General features: G+C 47.3%; 1 protein-coding gene across 3 annotated transcripts in view; it reads left to right on the top strand.

The window, feature by feature from the left end:
- Window positions 1-20,359, top strand: part of COBL (cordon-bleu WH2 repeat protein) — a 278,487-nt gene that overhangs the window by 116,433 nt on the left and 141,695 nt on the right. For all 3 annotated transcript variants that reach the window (XM_032430638.1, XM_032430635.1, XM_032430636.1), the window contains exons 4-6: window positions 1,412-1,640; window positions 8,245-8,342; window positions 11,774-11,848. In XM_032430638.1, the coding sequence (XP_032286529.1) occupies window positions 1,412-1,640; window positions 8,245-8,342; window positions 11,774-11,848 (402 nt within the window). The remainder of the gene's footprint in view (window positions 1-1,411; window positions 1,641-8,244; window positions 8,343-11,773; window positions 11,849-20,359) is intronic.

The following is a 20,359-nucleotide window of genomic DNA, read 5'->3' as shown; positions in this document are numbered from 1 at the left end:
GAAGAGGAATCAGTCTAGAGCAGAGCTAGCCGTTAGAACTTTCTGCACAGATGGAAACGGTCTATCGTTCTGCACTCTCCAAGGCGGTCACCCTGGCCACGTGAGACTTACTGTTAAGCAGCTGCAGTAAAACTAGCGTGAGAAACTGAGCCTTTAATTGTATTTAATGTTAATTAATTTAACTTTACATAACCGCAAGTCACTAGCCGATGCCTTGTTGAACTAGTTAGAGATTCTCCTTCCGTTCTGGAGGTCCTCCTGTCCAAGGAAGCCATGGGGAAATGGGGGAGAGGAAAAACAGGAGTTTTCCCTTTTGAGAAACTGATGTCGGAAATGTTTACTCGTTGCACTTGGAGCATATCTTATACATAGATGTATTTCAGGCTTTTAATTATTGATTAAAATGAACTCCAGCTGCTTATGGTACGTCTTCATAAACCTTTGCTGTGGATCTTTCAGCCCCATTTAAAAGCTTTTAGATTCTTGGGAATATTTACTAGATTTTTCTGCTTCTAAAAATGGCGATTTGGCCAACAGTTCATCTTCTATCAATTTTTAGGTTTGGGGGGCTTAATAAATTTTATTTGGCACCATCCCTACTCTGGAAAGGGGCATGGACCCACCTCAGTCAGGTTTTATTCAACCCGCGTTTGCTGTGGCCCCCCTCCAGCGTTCTCAGACAATGTTGTGCTGGTAAAGGCCAGGAAAAAGTTGACTGCATGAAACTGGCATATTGCTTTTTTTTTTCTTTTGATGGCCAGTTTATCAGTAGACATTTAGAATCAGGTTTAGTCACACTGCTTATTTTGTTTTCTGATTATGATCTCCATCATCATGTGTCCATTATATGTATATGTTTGTTGTATGTCAGTTATATTTCTGTAGCTTAAATACATGTGTGTAGTGTATATATGTATGTATAAAATATGCATATACACAGACATATACACACGCTATATATATTTACATAGATAGTAATATATTTATGTGGGTCTTTTAGCTATTTAACCGAAACTTTGATATCTTGGGTTTTTTAGGGTTTTTCTTTAAATTGAATTGTTCATGCCACTTTCAAACTCTTTTCCTTCACCACACCTATGTAAGTGCTTTGTGTCGGGTCTGTTTGGGATCCCTGAAAGGCAGTGTAGGTGTTAGATGATAAATCCAGACCCCTCACGATGTCCATTCTCCTGTGTTGTTAGCAGTCTGTTCCTTAGTGAGGGATTGTAAGGGAGTTTATTACTCCAGGGGTTTATCGTTCACTTTTCAGTATGGCAATTCCCCCCGTGACCCCCTGAGTTTTGGACAAAGGGCTCGGGCTGCACAAAGTCTTGCCGTAGTCAGCTCCTGCACACAAGCAGCGGGTGAAGCCCACACTTACAGAATTCTTTCATCGGGGGTGTTCTTCCAGAAATCTGTGCGCTTGGTAGTGAATTACCTGCGAACCCAAAAGGCCGTCGTGCGTGTGAGCCCTGAGGTGCCGCTCCAGAACATTCTCCCAGTCATCTGTGCAAAGTGTGAAGTCAGCCCGGAGCATGTGGTGCTCCTCAGGGACAACATTGCCGGGGAGGAGGTGGAACTTTCCAAGTCCCTCAACGAGCTGGGGATAAAGGAGCTCTACGCGTGGGACAACAAACGAGGTGAGGCCACCTTGCGTATTTGACACCTCCCTGTAAGAGCACAGGCAGGAAGCAGATGTCCACCGCCTATGAGCGCTCGAGGTTCCCAGTAGAGACAGGTACCCGAATTTTCAGGCAACCCAAATGCCGTCCAAAGCACAGTTGAAGTGGGCAGAAAATAAATTTGGTTTGTTCCCATTGCCGTAATTGTGTGTCTTTCCCCCCCAATCCTGAGCACGTCCTGAGCATCACCCTATCTCCTGTGAGCTTCGGCGAGGTAAGTAAAGAAGTAGCTCTCTAACACGTGAACCATCTTCTCTTGGATTTCATACTCAGTTGCTGGTAACTGCCCCCAAGTCTCAAACATTGCTCATCATCAAAACCAGTGGCAAAGGGGCGGCTGGGTGGCTCAGTCAGTTAAGCGTCTGCCTTCTGCTCAGGTAGTGATCTTGGGGTCCTGGGATCGAGTCCCGCGTCAGGCTCCCTGCTCGACGGAGAGTCTGCTTCTCCCTCTGCTCCTCCCCCTGCTCATGCTCTCTCTCTCTCAAATAAAGAAATAAAATCTTTATTAAAAAAAAAAAAAAGCAACACACACACACACAAAAACAGTGGCAAAATACATTTAGCTCTTTTTCTAAAACTGCCTGCATTAGAGTTCATGAGATCAGTCCCTGAACACAGCTCACGATGCTGCCTTGGTCTTCCTCACCATCGATGCCAGAGACAACTTACTCCTCATGTGAATTTGGTACTTGACCTGAGGGCTCAGAGCCGCTGGGGAGAGTGGCCGCTCAAGAGGTCGGTGTTGGCACGGAGACCGATGTGTGTGGGAGCAGAGTTCCCCGATGGACACTAAGGGCGGACTGTTTGGAAAGAGCTATCAGACCAAAATAAATAAATGAATGACTGAATGAAAAAAATAAATGAATATTCCTTGACCTTAGCATTATTAAAATGAACTTCATAAAAGTGCCTTATTTTCATGAGGCTCGTTTGATATCTGTGGCCTTTCATTTATTCCACAAATACTGAGTAGGTTGGGTTGTTGAAATACATTCCATTTTTTCATGTTTTTCTACTTTTGTTTCAAATTCTTCCAAGAAAATCTGCTTTTCTTATTACCAGGTTTTTTTTTTAAGATTTTATTTATTTATTTCAGAGAGAGAGAGTGTGTGAGCATGAGCAGGGCGAGGGGGACAGCACAGGGAGAGGGAGAAGCAGGCTCCCTACTGAGCACGCAGACACTTAACCGACTGAGCCATCCAGGTGCCCCTCTTATTACCAGTTTTATTGCAAAATCAGTGATCATAGTGGAACCTCCTCTCCTCCCCCCAATCTTGGAAGGGTCTGGACCCCTGGTCTCATTTGACATTCAAGAAAGGGTTTTAGCTCAATCGCGTGTAAGATGCACAGACTATCTAGTCCTTCAAAAAAAGTGCTCTGACATTTGAGAGCAATGCATCTTGTGCTTTACGCAGCATCTTTTTAAAACTCAGACAAGATTATTCCCAGCATCTGCTACACGGGCGGGTATGTCTGTCTGGTTCTATCAGCCCTATATAAATTTGGTTTCTGTGCCTCTGTGGAAACACAGCCTTCATTTGGCGAAAGAAGAAAGAAAGAAAGAAAGAGAGAGAGAGAGGGAGAGAGAGAGAAAGGAAGGAAGGAAGGAAGGAAGGAAAGAAAAAGAAAGAAAGAAAAAGAAGAGAGGGAGGGAGGGAGGAAGGAAGGAACAAAGGAAGGAAGGAAGAAAGACTGTCCTACTCAAGTATGTGAAAGAAAAAAGGCTTACACAAACACCTCTTTCAATTCTCAGATATATCTTGAAAGGTAGATGTGGAACATTTTACCTGGGAAGAGCCCTATAAAACTCGCCGCCCCATGTAGGAGTGGATCCCAACAAGCTCACGATCGTCCAGAGCACAGAGCTGAGGAGACCTCCATAGGTCTAGGGCTCCCTCTTTCCATCCCCAGGCAGGGCAGGACACAGGTGCAGCCAGCCTGGCTGTCAGATTTGGAAGCACCCGAGCCCTGAGCCGAGTGCCCTTCACTGCCTTGGGCGTCCTCTGAGGGACCCTTCCATCTGGGGAAAGGGGACCCTTCCCAGCATCCTCCCTGGAAAATAAAGGTGCAACAGCCAGCATGGCGGGTGACCGGCTGCAGCCCAGTGGCCAACATCCCTTTCCTCTGGACCATACTGGGCCATGTGCCACGCTGGCTGTGAAGCCTTTGATTATCATCCCTGCCAAATGCCCTTATCCCTACGGGCAGTCAAGTATTTGAGACGAAAGGAGAACATTCCGGAAGACGCCTGTAGGGAGCCCTCTCCTTTTGGCCCCTCTTGCATTACAGCCCCTCCCCAGCAAGCAGCTGCTCCAGGGGCGGGGGCCATGGCCGGGGGAGATGTGTCGCTAGGCAGAGACCCGGCTCCTCTGGAATGCCTGGTGGTGGCAGCTTGAAACAGCAGAAGGCTTTGCTGCCACCTGCTTCCACAGGACAGCTTAGCAGCCAGGCAGCTACGGGCTCCAGGAGATCCAGGGCCAGGAATGCAGCCTGCTCGGCCCTTGGCCTCTGCTGCAGGGGCCCAGACAACCCCCTTCCGAGGCTCACGGAGGGGCCGCTGCAGCTCGGGAGCTTGACCTCACTCTCCCATTGCCTGCTTCTTCCAGTTCTTCTGACCAAAACTCAGTCGGAGCCTTCCCTGAGCTGTCAAGGTACAGTGAGCCGGTTCCGGCCCGGCTGGGCTTTGCATGGCTCTGGACCAGGACGATGCATGGAAGTGGCGTTTGCGTGCAGGGCCTGAAGGAATGCAGGCATGCCTTGCAGCCCTTCTAGGGACATCTCGTCCGCTGACATATGGCTTTGGTTTGGTTTCTTGACTCCCTGGCTGCTTGAGGGAAAAATGTCCCTCGTGTGGGGATTTGCCGTGCGGTTCCAATTGCTGATTAAATGAAGGAGGCTGGGGTAGAACATGGGTCCTTTAGGAACACGGAATTTCAGGGCGGAGCGGAAGTGGCACATGCGGAAGACACACCATTTTCCTTTCTACCTGTGCCCACCTGCCCTCGAGGTCCATTCTGTCTGCTGCAGACTTTGGGGCAGTATAGACTGAAATGTAATCTTTTCTGTCATAGACAAGTGTACGGATGATCAGTCCAGCTTCTGAATTTACTCTGACACCTACTTATCCTACACTTTACATATATACACATATATATATATGTATTTACACATACGTGCACACATATGCATGGATATATATATTCACACATACCATATATCAGAATTTATGTGAACTTGTTGGACTACACGTGTACACACACCGTCTCCACAAAGTCCATTAATGAGTATTTATCTCATTAATGAGTATAAAGATAGTAACGAAACAGAAGTGGACGTCGGTCTGGAACCACAGGCCATGCGTGTTGTGTCTGACCATAGCCCTCGTCGGTCATGGACCCCATCGCACCTATAGATGGATATTGCAAACAGAAGGATTCTCTTTTAAGAAGCACCATGAGTGGTAGTTGTTTTGAGCAGGGAAATCATGCATGTGAAGCCTTCAGTTTGGATCGGTTCGATTTGGGGATTGTGGGCAGACGGAGAGCAGCAGAGACAGGTGGTCGAGACCCCATGTGCCCAGGCTCCTGCTGGGGACCCGAACTCAGCAACTTGCCTGTGTGAAGGATGTCCATGCAGGCGTGGGTCTCCTCTGGCCGTTACTTGCTCGTGACCGTGCTCTGGCCACTGAACGGCTCTGACCTTCCATTTTCTCCTCTGGAAAAGTGAACGGTTTGGATTCGCTGGTATTCAGGGACCCCCCCCCGCAGCCCCCTTCCTCCCCCTGCACTGTTCAGCTCATCTTTATTGTTCTCCAAATCACATCCATACTTCAAAGAGCATGTGCTTTTTTAGAGATGGAGCATGTCGTCCCCTACACTTTGATTGCCATTTAACTTCTAGTACACGAGAGAAAGCCGAAAGAAAATCGGGTTCGCGCTCAAATTGCCGTGTGTTTGGAACCACGGGTTCTGGGCCTGATGCTTGTGTCCTCCCAGCCTGGCTGTGTTTCCATGAAGAGCTACCGCCCTGATGTGTGGCAGGCACCTGCTGCCCCTTTGCCTGATGGGAACACCAAGGAACATCAAGTGCTCTTGCTCTGCCCTCCAGCTGACCCTTCTGCGTGTCTGCCGGGTCCCAGAGGCCTCACAGAAGGCCCCCATCAGTACAGAATCGCCAGTCCCTTGCCCCTATACCTCAGGCCGTCTGCTTGGGGCCCCTGCTGCCTCCAGAGAGCCAACACCTACAGCCACACGAGAGAACACCTCTTGGGTCACTGCAGGCAGGCTCCAGCGCCAGGGCTGTCCCTGGGCATCCAGACCAGCCTCTGTCCCTGTTCGGGGAGAGAAAAAAAGAGGCTCGATTCTGTGACAGTTTTCTGATCAGTCTGTCATTTCTGTGGTTGGTGTTATTGCCTTTGTGCCCGTAACACTTCCTCTCCCGTTCACCCGCGGGCACTATGATATCACGCATTTTACTACATCCGTGTTCACCTATCCCTCAATTCTAGAAACGTGATCAGTTATGAATACACATACTAAGGCATGCTGTTGTTTACCTATACGTAGTTTTACTCCGTAGTGTAGTTTCTATTACTTTCCATAGCTCTGGGCTTCTCGTGGAGGGTTGCAGTGTGATCAGCCATGAGATCCACGTGCATACGTGTACGTGCGTGGACACGTGCCCCGTGGTTGGAGCTGCCCCACTCGCTGGTTTGGATGTCGTGTGATGTGCAGGGCGCCAGTGGCTCAGCTGGGGCCGCTGCATGTAACCAGGAGCCTTGGCCGTCAGTACTAAAACCTGAGCCTTTGCCACTTACACAGTGATTTACGGAATAGAGGTGTTTAGGTTTCACTTTGTGGGGTAGATGGTTTTCGTGTTAATGCATTTATTATTAACATCCTGACTTTCGTGTGTGTTCTCTAACTGGAGTATGAAATTCTAGGCCAGCGGATAAGGAAGTTAACTGATGTGTATACCCATTTTGGGTTGCTGTTTTCACAACTGGCTTGTACAATCCCAGTCCAGATTTTCCACCTGTGCATTGACCATCTGGCTCTCTAGCGGCTGGCAGTGGGCTGGGGAAGTTCATTTTTCTGTCCTTCGGGAACACCTAAATGTTTCCCCTCTGCCATCTGTGTGTGCTTGGAAGAGAAGAACCGTTCATGAAAAAAGCCTGGAGTGGCCTCTGGAGTGTCAGCAAGCCAGTGAATTATGGCAGTCAGACATGGTGGGGCACCATGTGTCCCAGGCGGTTACCTGAGCTTACCCAGGTGGTATCGAAATAATCCCATGAATCACAAGAATCGCATCCAATCACATCTCATTCCCCACCTTCCGGAGGCTGAGAGGTGGGAGGATTCACCCCTCTGCTGATGAGGACAGTGAATGCAAAGAAACACCGTGCTCAGGGTCCGGGCTTAGATCCGGGTCGGTCAGACTGCAACGCTGGTGCTTGCCCCCGGGCCAGTGGCGGTTCGTGGTTCAGAGGAGGGAGGACGGTGAGCCCCAGGAGTGAAGGCTAAGATCACCATGTGGCTCAGGAGCTTGAACTACCCCAGGTGTCTGTTGCCCTTGGCAGTTCCCCGTCTGGAACACGACGGGGTTCGTTCCAGCTCTAAATTTCTGATGAGGAAAACACCAAGAAAGAAGAGCGAAGACTTGGAGCTCATAAATAACAAAACAATAGAAGAAAGAAAAATGGGCCCCCTAGAGAATGTAATCAAGAAGGAAAACATTCTGGTTGAGGTCGAGGAACGCAAATCTGGAAACGTGAATCCTAGATTCTTGTGATTGGATGCGAGTCTTGTGATTCATGGAATTATTTCGATACCACCTGGGTAAACGATCGCTGCTGTTCCATAGTCTGGACATGAGTGGGGCTCTTCAAGCCAGAAAGTTGTCGATTTATCTTGTTTATTGTTTTCACCTCACTCGCAATTCTTAAAGCAGACGTTTCACACCGATGTCCCGGCCCTTAGGGCTGTGCTGTCGGCCCGAGGGTCATGAGCCACGTGTGGCTCGTGGGCACCAGGAGTGTGGCCAGTCCACACCGAGTCGTGCTGTGTGACCTGCACACTGCGTTCTGAAGACTCGGTACCAAGACGAACTTAAAACTTCTCATTCATCATTTTTCCAGTGATTGTGTGAAGGAATGATAACATTTTAGATATGCTGGATTACACAGAACACATTACTAAAGTTGCACCTGCTAGAGAATGTGAAATTGCATGTGTGGCTCAATTTTTCTAGCGGATGGTCCTGCCCAAGAACTTTTTGATTTATTTGTTTTTCTCATTCACATACAGGGTTCAGTCCCACTCAGAGAAAAATGCCACCGAAATCACTGAAGATCATAAGAACCTCAGTGATTTCATAAATGGGACTGGAGGTTTTGAGGTGGCTTGAAATGCTTTGAAAGACATAGTTGGTGGTTTCACTGTCTTGTAAAAACTGGAAGTTTAAGAGTGGAGGATTCGTTTGTTGAGATTTTTAAAGAGTGCTGTTTAATCTCGTTTCATATGCTGATAATAACAGGCCTTTTTTTTTTTTCTTCCTCCCCCAGAAACCTTTAGAAAATCATCGCTTGCCAATGATGAGACAGATAAAGAGAAGAAAAAATTCCTGGGATTTTTCAAAGTTAATAAAAGAAGCGGCAGTAAGGTAATGGATTAAATACACGTTGGATTCTGCATTATGGAAAAATAGTTGCTTGGGATGTTTGTACTCACCCTATCTTGGAATCTTTCTAAATATTTTTAGGAGTGTTCATTCCTTCGGGTGAAAGGGAGCTTATCCATACGCACCAAAGTGGCTGGCATATTTCCACACTTGATTCCTAAAGCTGGGGGGTAGTGTTGTATTCACCAGCACGGCCCGAAGCCATGAGCGCGGCTCTGCCGGCGCATGCGCAGTACCTGGTGTGAAGCTGCAGCTCGCTTCCGGCGCGTGCGCAGGACCCGGTGTGAAGCTGCCGCTCGCTTCCGGCGCATGCGCAGGACCCGGTGTGAAGCTGCAGCTTGCTTCCGGAGCATGCGCAGTACCCGGTGTGAAGCTGTGGCTCAGGAAACACCGTGTGGATTGATGAATGAATGAGTGAGCGCATATTTATAGAAAACAATCCATATTCCTACAAATGAAATGCATTTAGTACCTGTTTAACGTAGGAAGCCTCTCAGAGCTGCTCTTGGGCCTCTTTGTGGAGCTGAGTGTCAGTTGTTGAACGGGTCCTTTGCTAGTAAATTTTAGATGGCCTTTGGTCTTCCCAGTATGGTTTGGAATATACTGCGTGATAAGTTCGTTGTATTCATCTTGTTGCTCTTTACTGAATAAATCTTAAAGTCGTATTTTGGATGCCTTGTTGTAGAGTGAGGCCATAGTACAGAGAATAAGACTGAAGATTTTTACAGTCACTTCTGAAATTCCCAAAACCATAAATGCCCTCTCACTACCAAGAAATGAAACTGCTCGTTGTCCCTATTATATTTGTCTAAATGGTGTATTTTGCTAGTATCTGGTAGTTTCTCCTTACTCATAAGTGGGACTGAAAAAGACAAAACCGTCCCAGCCAGTGCTAGGCTGTGATACCGTCAGGTCGGCTTGGAAGTGTCCACCTGTATACAGGTGAAAGCGGGGTGGGAGGGCAGCCTGGTGTTGGCTGGAAGGTCCCCCTGCCCTCCGCGGGCACCTGTGTGCCTGCACACCGGGCTGCGCATCTCATTCCCCACCTTCCGGAGGCTGAGAGGTGGGAGGATGCACCCCTCTGCTGATGAGGACAGTGAATGCAGAGAAACACCGCGCTCAGGGTCCGGGCTTAGATCCGGGTCGGGCAGACTGCAGCGCTGGTGCTTGCCCCCGGGCCAGTGGCGGTTCGTGGTTCAGAGGAGGGAGGACGGTGAGCCCAGGAGTGAAGGCCAAGATCACCCTGTGGCTCAGGAGCTTGAACTACCCCAGGTGTCTGTTGCCCCTGGCAGTTCCCCACACACAGCGCAGCTCATTTTCTCTTCCCATGTCCTGATGCTTTGATTTTGATTTTGTGAATCTCCTTTTTTGTTACTGGTTATTATGTTTCGACATGCCCTTTGAAAATCTGTGCTCAACGTGTTTCTCTTTAGATCCTTTGCACTTTCCTTCTCCCCATCTTGCATTCCCTCCCAGCTCCTCCTCTCTCCCCTCCCCCTCCTCCTATCTCTCCTCTCCCCTACCACTCCCATTCCCCTTTTTCTCCCTTCCTCCCCTCCCCATGCCCCTCCCCTCCTTTCCCTTCTCTCTGGTCAGGTTTACTTGAAATTACAGATTCTGACTTTTGCATCTGAATTTCCCTTTGCTCTATCAACGTTCGGTTTCTTGGTTCCTGAAATTTGGGAGGTTAAGTTTGCCAGGACTGCACTCCCTGCAATCCTCCTTCATCCTGAAGGCACCAATTCAGAGTAAAACCTACCATTTCCTCGCACTGAGATCTCAAGGGTCCTCTTGTGTCTTCCTCTTTGAGAGATGAAACTGCAGGCAAAGCCAGTAAAAAAAAAAAAAAATCGAGAAATGCTTTTGTTTTAAGTAAAATAAGATTGCCTGAGGTGTGGGAGATTAGAGACTGCCCAGCTTCTGAGGGTTCGTCAGGGACACCACCCCAGGAGGACCCTGGGAAAATGCCACAGGCTGCAGGGACTCCTGTCTTGCCATCTTGGCTCCCTCTTGGCCGGTTGGGATTATTTTTCCTTTCTAATGTACCTCCTCTTTTCCTCTCACTTACTTTATGTTACTCTAGACTTCTTTTATGTTGTTGGATCCTTACCGGATTATTTGTTGTTTTTGGCATCAACTTCTTCATTCCTTGTTTTCTTCGCTTCACGGTTTGAGACGCTGTGCTAAATGCAACTTCATTTCATCTTCCAGAAGCCTGGTGAGAGGTACTACCCACCTTATTTCACAGGTGCAGGAAAGAAGGCTGCGTCCCCCTGAGCTGACCCTCGGGCCAGTGGCTGTCCGAGTTCAAACCAGCCTGTCTTTCCCGAGCCCTGGCTCTTCCTCGCCCGTTCACGCTGTAATGCTTGACACATCCAGAACTCCACTTTCCTGCACTAATACTAAGAGGGTTTGGAGGAAATCATTATTTACATGGTTTCTAAAATCTTATGATGCCAGATAGTCCACAAATGTCTCAAGAGGACAGAACGCTAAGGATGGAGAAATATCAAGGCGATTAAAGCTAAAGGAGGTTTTTACAATATCTCCTTAAAGCCAAAAATGTATATGTGTGTGTGTGTGTGTGTGTGTGTGTGTGTGTGTGTGTAAGATCTCAACAGAGGATATATTTGAGGGATATCATTTTGGATGAAGTAGATGAGGGCGCATATCTTTCCTTGTTTTAAAACTTTGTTATTTTACTGTTTTTAAAACATGATAATTTTGTACAATTTTGACATTATTTATTCCCCTAACCCAGAGGTTCTGAAAAAGTACCTAAGAATCACCCTAAGACCTAGGCTAATAATGGGATCCTGGGGTCATCTGCCCAAAGATTCTCATGTTGGGGGGTCAGGTTGGCAGCCCGGTTGCGCCCAGTGATTCTCTAGCTGGCGGCCAGCACGCCGTCATGCAAAATGTCCTCTTGAAGAATGAAGTAAGATGTCATTACTGTTTATCTTTTATGGACAGACAGTGAGATGTTTGGTGATTTATTTCTGTATATACTCAATGAGCAGCACAGTGGTAAACCAACCGAATTTAAAACTCAGAAATCCCCCCAAAACTAGTCAATGAATTGGCTTTCTGAGCAAATTCCATCAGCTCAGACTCATGAAACTACTGTTTTCCTATTATATATCTTCTAAGCTGAAGATATGCTTTTGGGAAAAAGCAAAAAGAAAACCCGTCCCTTGAGTTACAGATTTCACAACTGGTTTTCAGATCAGTTAGCACTTTGGTTCGGGGCTTTGGGGTTCCTGTGCTGAGGGGCGTGGCCGTGGATTACAACCACCCAGTGCAGAGCCTGCTGCCTTGAAGACCATGCTGGTTTTGTGCTGTAATAATCGTGGAGGATGACTTTTTGGTCTTACTTCGACCTGGAGATAACGTGCAGTGTGTCTGTGTTCCAGGCCGAGCAGATCGGGCGGTCCGGGCTGGACAGCGATGAGGACACTTCACAGTCTGCTTTGGGCAAGGGCTCGAACGTGAGTACCAACCCCACAGGTGCTTCTTGCTAACCAGGCGGGCTTCTCACTGCTTCATAGGACCTTCTAGAAAATAGGACTGTAGATTAGTTTAGCCGTTTGGTTTTTGTACGTTCAGTCTAACAGATGCACGAAGCTGTGTATGGCTTCCCGTTTACCTGCCCATGCTACATTTAGAAGCTGTGGGGTCTTTTAGTTCCTACTTCTCTGTACTGTCAACACGATCAGGAGGATTCAAGAATTAGATTAACTGAATTTACACCCTCTGGAATCGCTTCCATACGTTCAGGAGCAGCTAATGATTTGGGGGCCACATGGCCTTCTTTCCCATCCTGAAATCTACCCGTTCCTAAACTGTGAGACTACACTTCAAAAGGATTTTATTTTATTTTATTTTTTTAAGAGAGAGAGAGAGAGTGGGTCTGTGAGCAGTAGGGGAGGGCCAGAGGGAGAGGGAGAGAGAATCTTAAGCAATCTCCACACCCAGTGCAGGGCCCAGCGTGGGGCTCGATCTCATGACCCTGAGATCATGACCTGAGCCAAAATCAAGAGTCTGATGCTTAACCGACTGAGCCACCCAGGTGCCCCTTTAGTTGTATAATCTTAAGCAAGTCTTTACCTGCCATGACCACATCAACAATGTCATTTGCTTTGCTATAAAACAGACTTAAATCAACTAAGAATAGTTTGAAATGTCCATTGACGCATTAATCTGCAATCATAGTCTCGATTTTGGCCACAACTTATTGGAAAATGTCTTCTAATACTTCATGTACTCTGTAAGCTATGTTTGTGTTCGAGTGGGAAATCTATTTACTTACACTAGAGGGCTTGGCTGCTCACACTCTTTCTTATTGCAAATGTGCTAGGTATTTTAAATTTTTCTACAGCAAAGAATGGAAGCATAAATTTTGTAGTGGGCATTGCTCATTTGTGTGATTTTTTTCTCAGTGCAACATAAGGAAATATATTCATGACATAGATAAACAGATAGAGCCTAGGCAAACACTTCATAGGAAATATCCAAAGCATTTATAAGGAAAATTATAGAATACCACAAAGACACACAAAAATAGAATCGTACACATGGAAGACACACCATGTTCTTAGATGTGAAGATTCAACATTATTATGTCGATTGGGTTTTGTGGTGGAGCTAAATAAATTAGTTATAAAGTTTACTTGGAAAAACAAGCAAGCAATAACTAGCCAGGAAAACTCTGAAAGACAAGGGTAATGGATAAGCCTGGGTAGTTTTAAAATAACTTCTAACGCCTCTGTAATTCAGACTGTGTTATACTGACCACAAAGAGCTCAATGGAACCAAATAGAAACCCCAGAGGCAACTGAAGACAGAAATTGAAATACAATATAGGCAACACATCAAATCGGTGGAGGGAAATAAACGTATTGATCATTGAAGAGCCCAACAGCAAGAGATAAAATCGTATGCATTTTCACTGTAAACACTAGGATAAAAAATATATAGAAATGTAAATGTAAAATTGAAACCATGTAAGAATTAGCAGAAAACAGGAGTGAATTCATCTGTAAATTGAGAGGAGGGAATATTTTCTGAAAACGCCGGTGAATTTGACTTCAGGGGAAAAAATTTTTTTTTGAATGACAAATGAGAGAGGGAGAGAGAATATTATCAGCAAAGTAAAAATCCAAATGACAGATGTGGGGGGGGGGTGTTGAAATAGAAAAGCAATGACAACCTTATGTACGTGAGATCACAGGGTGTTTGTCTTTCTCTGTCTGACTTACTGCACTTAGTGTGATTCCCTCTAGCTCCATCCACATCATTGCAAATGGCAGGATTTCATTCTTCTTGATGGCTGAGTAATGTTCCATTGCGTATATATAGCACATGTTTTCTGTCCGTTCAATTCTATATGGAATCTAAAAAACAAAGCAAACAAAAGACCAACAGAAACAGACTCAGATACAGGGAGCAAACTGGTGGTTGTCAGAGGGGACGGGGTGGGGGGATGGGGGAAGGGGTGAAGGGGGATCGAGACGTACAAGCTTCCAGTCATAGGGAGGAAGAGTGCAGCATAGGAAAGGCAGCCAATAATATTGTAATAACACTCTATATAATGTGACACAACACTCATCGTGGTGACCGTTGAATACAGATTTGTCTACTCTGCTTCAATTAAAAAAAAAAAAAGAATGATGATGTCTGACCAAGATAGATAGAAATTTCACAGAAAAAAAAAAAAAGGAAGTGGTGCATAAATAAATGGAAAAGTGCTCAAACTCGCTCATAATGAGAACTAGAAATTAAGCCTCCAGTGAACTACCACTTGTCACTCATTCCGTGGTCTGTCTGTTTGTGCAATGTGAAACTGAAGAGCGTTAAATGGAGAGTTTTCCAGGATATTTATTTTATTTATTTTTTTTTAAATGAAGGGTGACTTTTCCTGAAAACCAGAGTTAATAAGTGAAACTGCAATGTGGCAGATTCATTATTGGCCTCCAAAGCAGAGTTTACTGGGCTTGAAGCCATAGGGCAGGACAGCACTTAATAAAATAATGGCGGCAGATTGTGATGGTGACCACCGCGTGCCGGCCCATGACGGGCCCGTGCTTAGTTCTGCAATCTCCTTTCATCCTCCTTATGAAGACGCAGAAACTGCCAGCTTCCAGAGGCTGAGTGGTTGACCAAATCTGGACAGGTGCTTATGTTTGCTTAAGTATTTTATGTTCATGCTCAATTTCTTTTTTAAAAAAATTTTATTTATTTGAGAGAGAGAGAAAGCGCGCACATGATTGGGGGGTAGAGGCAGAGGGAGAAGCAGACTCCCCGCCGAGCAGGGAGCCCGATGTGGGGCTGGATCCCAGGATCCTGGGATCATGACCTGAGCCGAAGGCAGATGCTCAACCAACTGAGCCCCCCACGTGCCCCTCATATTCGTATTTCTTTATGTCCATTATGTCTTATGTTTGATATTACGCTCGCGTCTATCAAGCATGGTGTGTTGGTGATGGAACTTCCCTTATGAGCACTCTGCTCTTGTTTTTATAAATTTCCCCCCAAGCCAGTGACTTGTAGCTGAGTGCCTGCCCTTAGGGTGTGAGAGCAAGGCTTTCAATCTCACACAGCAAAGGGGACCTCTCTGTCTCCACTTTCCCCGTCTGTGTAGTGGGTACAGCACCACCCACCCTGCATGATCAGCAATCACAGAGCTCACCTAACACTCTGGGAAGCATTCTGAAATGGGAGTAAACTCGTTCAGAGTTTATTAAAAAGTTTGCAGAAACTATTGCTTATTTTCCCTTGAGAAAATATGAGTGGTTCATCATAAGAGTCTGAAGAGAATAGATGTGCATTAAAAGAAAATATCCTTTTTAAAAAAAGATTTATTTCTTTGAGAAAGAGAGAGAGTGTGTGTGTGAGCAGGAGGAGGGGCAGAGGGAGAGGGAGAGAGAGTCTCAAGCAGACTCCCCACTGAGTGCAGAGCCCAAACCAGGGTTTGATCCCACGACCCTGAGATCATGACCTGGGCGGAAATCAAGAACCTGCCACTCAACCAACTGAGCCACCAGGTGCCCCTAAAAGAAAGTATCCTAATGGGGATGGCCATAAGTCATTAGATCTTCCCTGAAAAGGTAGTTAATTTCATGTAAACCAAAGTTTACTCTATTCCAAGAATCATCTTCATTTTCTTAATCATAGGGCCCTTGAATCAGTAAATATAATCACCTCCCTAATAATGTCAAGCTGTTTTCCTGGAATTTTGCATTTTTCTGGGAAACTCTCCCTTCTGTATCCATGCATAGCACACAATTCCCTCATCTCTCACCTTTGGACCCCGAGATGCAGGGAGGGGACATGGTCGGTCACCACTGGGTGTGATTAATGGTGAGGGGACATTGCTCTCAGGCCTCTGTCCCCATCCTCTGCCCTGTCCCTAAATCACATGAACAGCAGTGATAAATCATGCACATTGATGGAATGAGGTACCTGAGTTAATTTGTAATTGCGTGCACAAAAATGCCACACACCCAGAAATACCACATCGGTCCTAAAGTGAAAAATGCTCTGATGGAGGAGGAAAGTGACCCAAGTTCTCATCCTGGTCCTGTTACTAACTGTGGGCCATTGGGCAAGTCGGCAAATGAACCATAGTAACTGACCTTTTATGGGCCCCTTGTCTTTGTTAAAAAAAAAAAAAAAAAAAGCCAGATTCTACAAATTTGACCAATCTAAAATTTATCAACGTGAGTTATATCAGATAGCATTGCACTATTCGTTACCATAAAGTTAAAAAGCCCTTTGGTGACTGATTTTCAGAAATCACCATCTCAGTTAAGAAACCAAAACCAAAACAAAACAAACAGAAAAACAAAAAACCTTAAAATTATCTGGGGCCCTCTGACCCTTTGCCCTGTTAAGGCAGTTATGGAAATCCTCTACCAGCATAGTGCTTGCTTCTCACAGGTGGAAGTGATTTCCATATCCAAAGCCCTAGTCCGTGTTTGGGGACCAGGTGGGAGTGCCCCCCACAGAGTAGCCTGGCCCTGATGGGGACATCCGCAGCATCAGAGGCCTGCACTGAGGAGCCCCGAAGGCTATAGGGACGCCCACCAGTAAAACAGCACTTTTAGGGAAAGTTATTCAAAACTAAGTTGGAAAGGAAATTCCACAGTTTTAGCTGCCCCGAGTCCCATGTTTATCGGAGACGCTGTACTTGCACCCCAGGGTGCCCGAGCCCGTGAAGAATCCTGTCTAGTGGATCCCGAAGAACTTGGAGCTTCTCCCGGGAGTGTGTGTTGACTCACTGCTGCCACGAGGGGTCAGTGTTTCCACAAGCAGAGCCAGGCCTCGGGAAAGCTCAGATTCCGTTTTTGGAACGTCCACATATTGAGAGCAGAAAAAGACGTCCGGAGGGCTGAGCCACATGTTTGTGATGTAGAACTCATTTTGGTTATAAATCAATTTCAAAGAGCTGTTTTGATGGCTTTGTACCTTTCTAAAGCGTTTTGTATTCAAAATTAAGAGACAGACGGCATATGGAAAGTTTTAAAAGTGGAAGGCAGGAATCCCATAGAATGCCTACAGCCCGGCCCAGTTTTCTGTCACTTCGTGTGTTTTCTTGAGCCTTTCTTTCTTTTTTAAGATTTTATTTATTTATTGTAGAGAGAGAGAGAGAGCGTGAGAGCATGTGCGCACGGGGAGGGGAGGGGCAGAGGGAGAGTGAGAGAGAATCTTAAGCAGACGCCACGCTGAGCCTGGAAGCCGATGCGGGACTTGATCTTACGACCCTGAGACCGTGACCTGAGCCGAAACCAAGAGTCAGATGCTCAACCAGCTGAGCCCCCCAGGCGCCCTGAGCATGTGATTCTGAGAATGAGAATAATATATAACGGAAGTTGATTGGCAGTGCTTAATGCCAATACTTGGTTCTCAGAGTGAAAGGAAGAGACATGGATTTTTAACCTTTTGGCTGAAAACGTAATGTTTGTAGGGATGAGAGGTAGAAAATGTCCCTTTCAAAATACTGATTTTCCTTGTGTTCCCATAAGACATGAATATCTCTTTTTCCGTATCGTCTGCATGTCCTTCATGACCTTCTCCCTGCTCTTTGACAGGCAGATGTAAGACCAGAGTCTAAGTAGCCAGCAGGTGCATTGGTTCCGTGAGTGGCATTTAAGTTGCTTGTGACACCAGGTCAGTGGAGAGAAGCGAGCTCCCAGCCCCTTGGCGTCCGTCCCATCTCAGGAGATGGCAGCTCTCTCCGCGTGCATGAGGTCTTAGACCATAACCTGGGCATGTTCCCTCTGTTATCCCATGCCATCCTCGGGCCATCCTCAAACCCTGTCTGCCACCTTCCCGGTACGTGGGACTCTCTGCTCCGGGGGTCACCATGGTGCAGGTCTCCCGGTGGCTGGCTGTGCGTCCATGACCTCCTTTGCAGCCTCACCCCTTAGGTTCCTGCTGGTGCATTTAGCAGGCAGAGCGAGGCTTCCAGAAGGTGGGTCCCGACAAGGCACCGCACTGCCCAGAGTAGCCTCTCCTCATTCGGTGCAAGAGTCCTCCGTGGGTTCCCCTCCCAGACACTCTCCCCACCTCTTCCCATCAGGGAGCATCCTCCAGGGTCCTAGACACGCTTTCCTGGGTGTCCATCTGGCCTTTTGAGAAAGAACCGAAGCTGGAGCTTGCCCACACTGTGGTCTCCCGGGTCTGTGCATTCGAGTTAACTTTGAACCCTTGTCCTGCCTATTCTCCCATCTCGGCCTGTCACTGCACCCGCAGCCTCCTCCCTGGCCTCTAGCCGCACTCCGGCCTCCCGCATCTACTCAGGATGTGTCAACCTGTGTCCAGAGTTCACTGCGCTGCCCTTGACAGCCTCCTGAAGTCCCTGGTAACAGAGAAGGAAATGCCACCTTTTGTTAAAATGAGCTTTCTTCCTGGGCATCCCTTGGCCTCTGAGCTCCACGCCTTTCCTTTCCAGCTTGTCCAGGGACTTGCTGGCCGGGTGGGCAGCACCTTGGGGCTGCCATCTGCTGGATCTCCTCCCTCCTGACGCTGAAAGGGATTTGCCTCTTGAGTCCATGCCCTGGAGCGTTCTCTGCCATCACTCACCTGCTCCAGGCTGGGCTCCTTGGTGGCATTAATCGGATCCCTCTGGACGGTTCTCCCACCCTGGAGCCTGGAGGCTTCCCAAGCCCTGGATTTCTCCCTGCTCCGTGGCCCCTGCTCCCCTTCCCAGGTTGTGCCACTCTCTTGATTTTTCCATCTTAACTTTTCCCGTGTACCGGGATTCCTTCCTTTTCTTCCCCGGGGAGCTGTCCCTGCCGGCCAGGACTCGCAAATGAGCAGGGCTGTGGCCTCTGCTTCCCTCCCCTCCCCTCCCCTGGCTCCATTCCTTCCTTCAATACAAAGTGCATGTGAGGGTCTCTCCTTTGGGAAATTTTTCAGCAGAGTCCCAATTTATAGAGAGTCGCAGAATAAAAGAAACAGTCATGTGTCATCTGCCCACAGTTAACAAATGTTCCCAGGGAGCCAAATCTGCTTCCTGCCATTTTGTGAGTTTTTAAGAAGTACAACAAACGCAGAGGAAGCTGCCTGTATGACTCTGACATGACCCCTTCCCTCCTTCCGCCCCCGAGAGTCACGGCCCCTTGGAAGGTTTTGTGTTTTGTTTTTTTTTTAAAGATTTTATTTATTTATTTGACACAGAGAGAGAAAGCACAAGTAGGCAGAGAGGCAGGCAGAGAGAGAGGGAGAAGCAGGCTCTCCACTGAGCAGGGAGCCCGATGCGGGGCTCGATCCCAGGACCCTGGGATCATGACCCGAGCCGAAGGCAGCCGCTTAACCGACTGCGCCACCCAGGCGCCCCCCCAGTTTTGTGTTTTAATAAAGGTGGTGAATGGGTATTTGTCCATACACAATGCGTGGTGATTTTTATATTATTTAGCCCTGTACGTAATGATTTGTTTTCTGAAGTCTGCATCTTGAGACAGAATTAGAAGAGTTGACATTGAGAAAAAAACAGACAAGGAAGGACAGAAGGAAGGGAGAAGGGAGAGAAAGCACAAGGGAGGAGAAGAGACCCCAGGGCCTCCTCTGAACTAACTCATCACACAGTGCTCCCTCTCCCTCGGCCCCCTGCCCCCAGCCCCTCACTGGGCAGACTTTCACGGAGGCTCTGCCCTAGGAGACACAGGGGACCCCAGGACATTTGGGGTACAGAGAGGAGCCAGGCCAAGCCCTGCATTCAGGAAAGACACACAAGGGGAGCCCCTGGCTCGGGGCTGCTCATACTCCAAGTGCAAGGGCATCGCGGGTCTTGCAAGAATTCTGGTCCAAGGGACCGGGTGGGGCCTGCGATTTGGGATTTCTGAGGACCTCCCAGGTAACACTGCTGCGACTGAGAACCAAGACCCCAAGCACTGGCGAGGGGTGGAGTCAGCGAGCAGAAGGACGGCTGCAGCATGAGGAAGGTCTGTGCAGAGAGGGGCAGGCCCTGTGGGGACCCAGCCTCCAAGGTGGTCCATCATCCATCAGGAGGACCCGAGGGGAGGCAGGCCTGCTTGGGGATGGGGAATGGGCCAGGTGCTCGCGATGATCATCCGGTGAGCACTGAGGGCTGGCATCTCCTCCTGGAGGAGATACTCAGATCAGCTTTCAGGAAGGGGCATTTCAGAAATGTTGGCATCGTGCTTTGGAAACTGAGATAATTTCACCAGCTTGAACAGTAACCACTGCGTGGACATTCCAAGGAGATAAAAAAAGAGAAAACAAAAAATAAAAATAAAAAAGTAAGAAAAGAATAGATTTGCCATGGTGGGCTTGAAAGAAATTTTTATGTATTATATATGCATGTATATAACATACATACCTGCATATTTAGCCAGAGGATATTGGTTGAACTCTAAGAATACATAGTTAGCGATATTTCCTAAGTGGTTTGTCTATGATATTTATTTTTTTCTTTTAGCAGAGTGGATTTCTGCCTTGTCTGGATGGTTTTCTAGCTTTAGAGCAAAAATACGAGC

The sequence above is a fragment of the Phoca vitulina genome, unplaced genomic scaffold (genome assembly GCF_004348235.1).
Source record: "Phoca vitulina isolate PV1807 unplaced genomic scaffold, GSC_HSeal_1.0 scaffold44, whole genome shotgun sequence".
Lineage (NCBI taxonomy): Eukaryota > Metazoa > Chordata > Mammalia > Carnivora > Phocidae > Phoca > Phoca vitulina.
The sequence above is the reverse complement of the archived record's forward strand: the minus strand, read 5'-3'. Positions and strand labels throughout refer to the sequence as shown.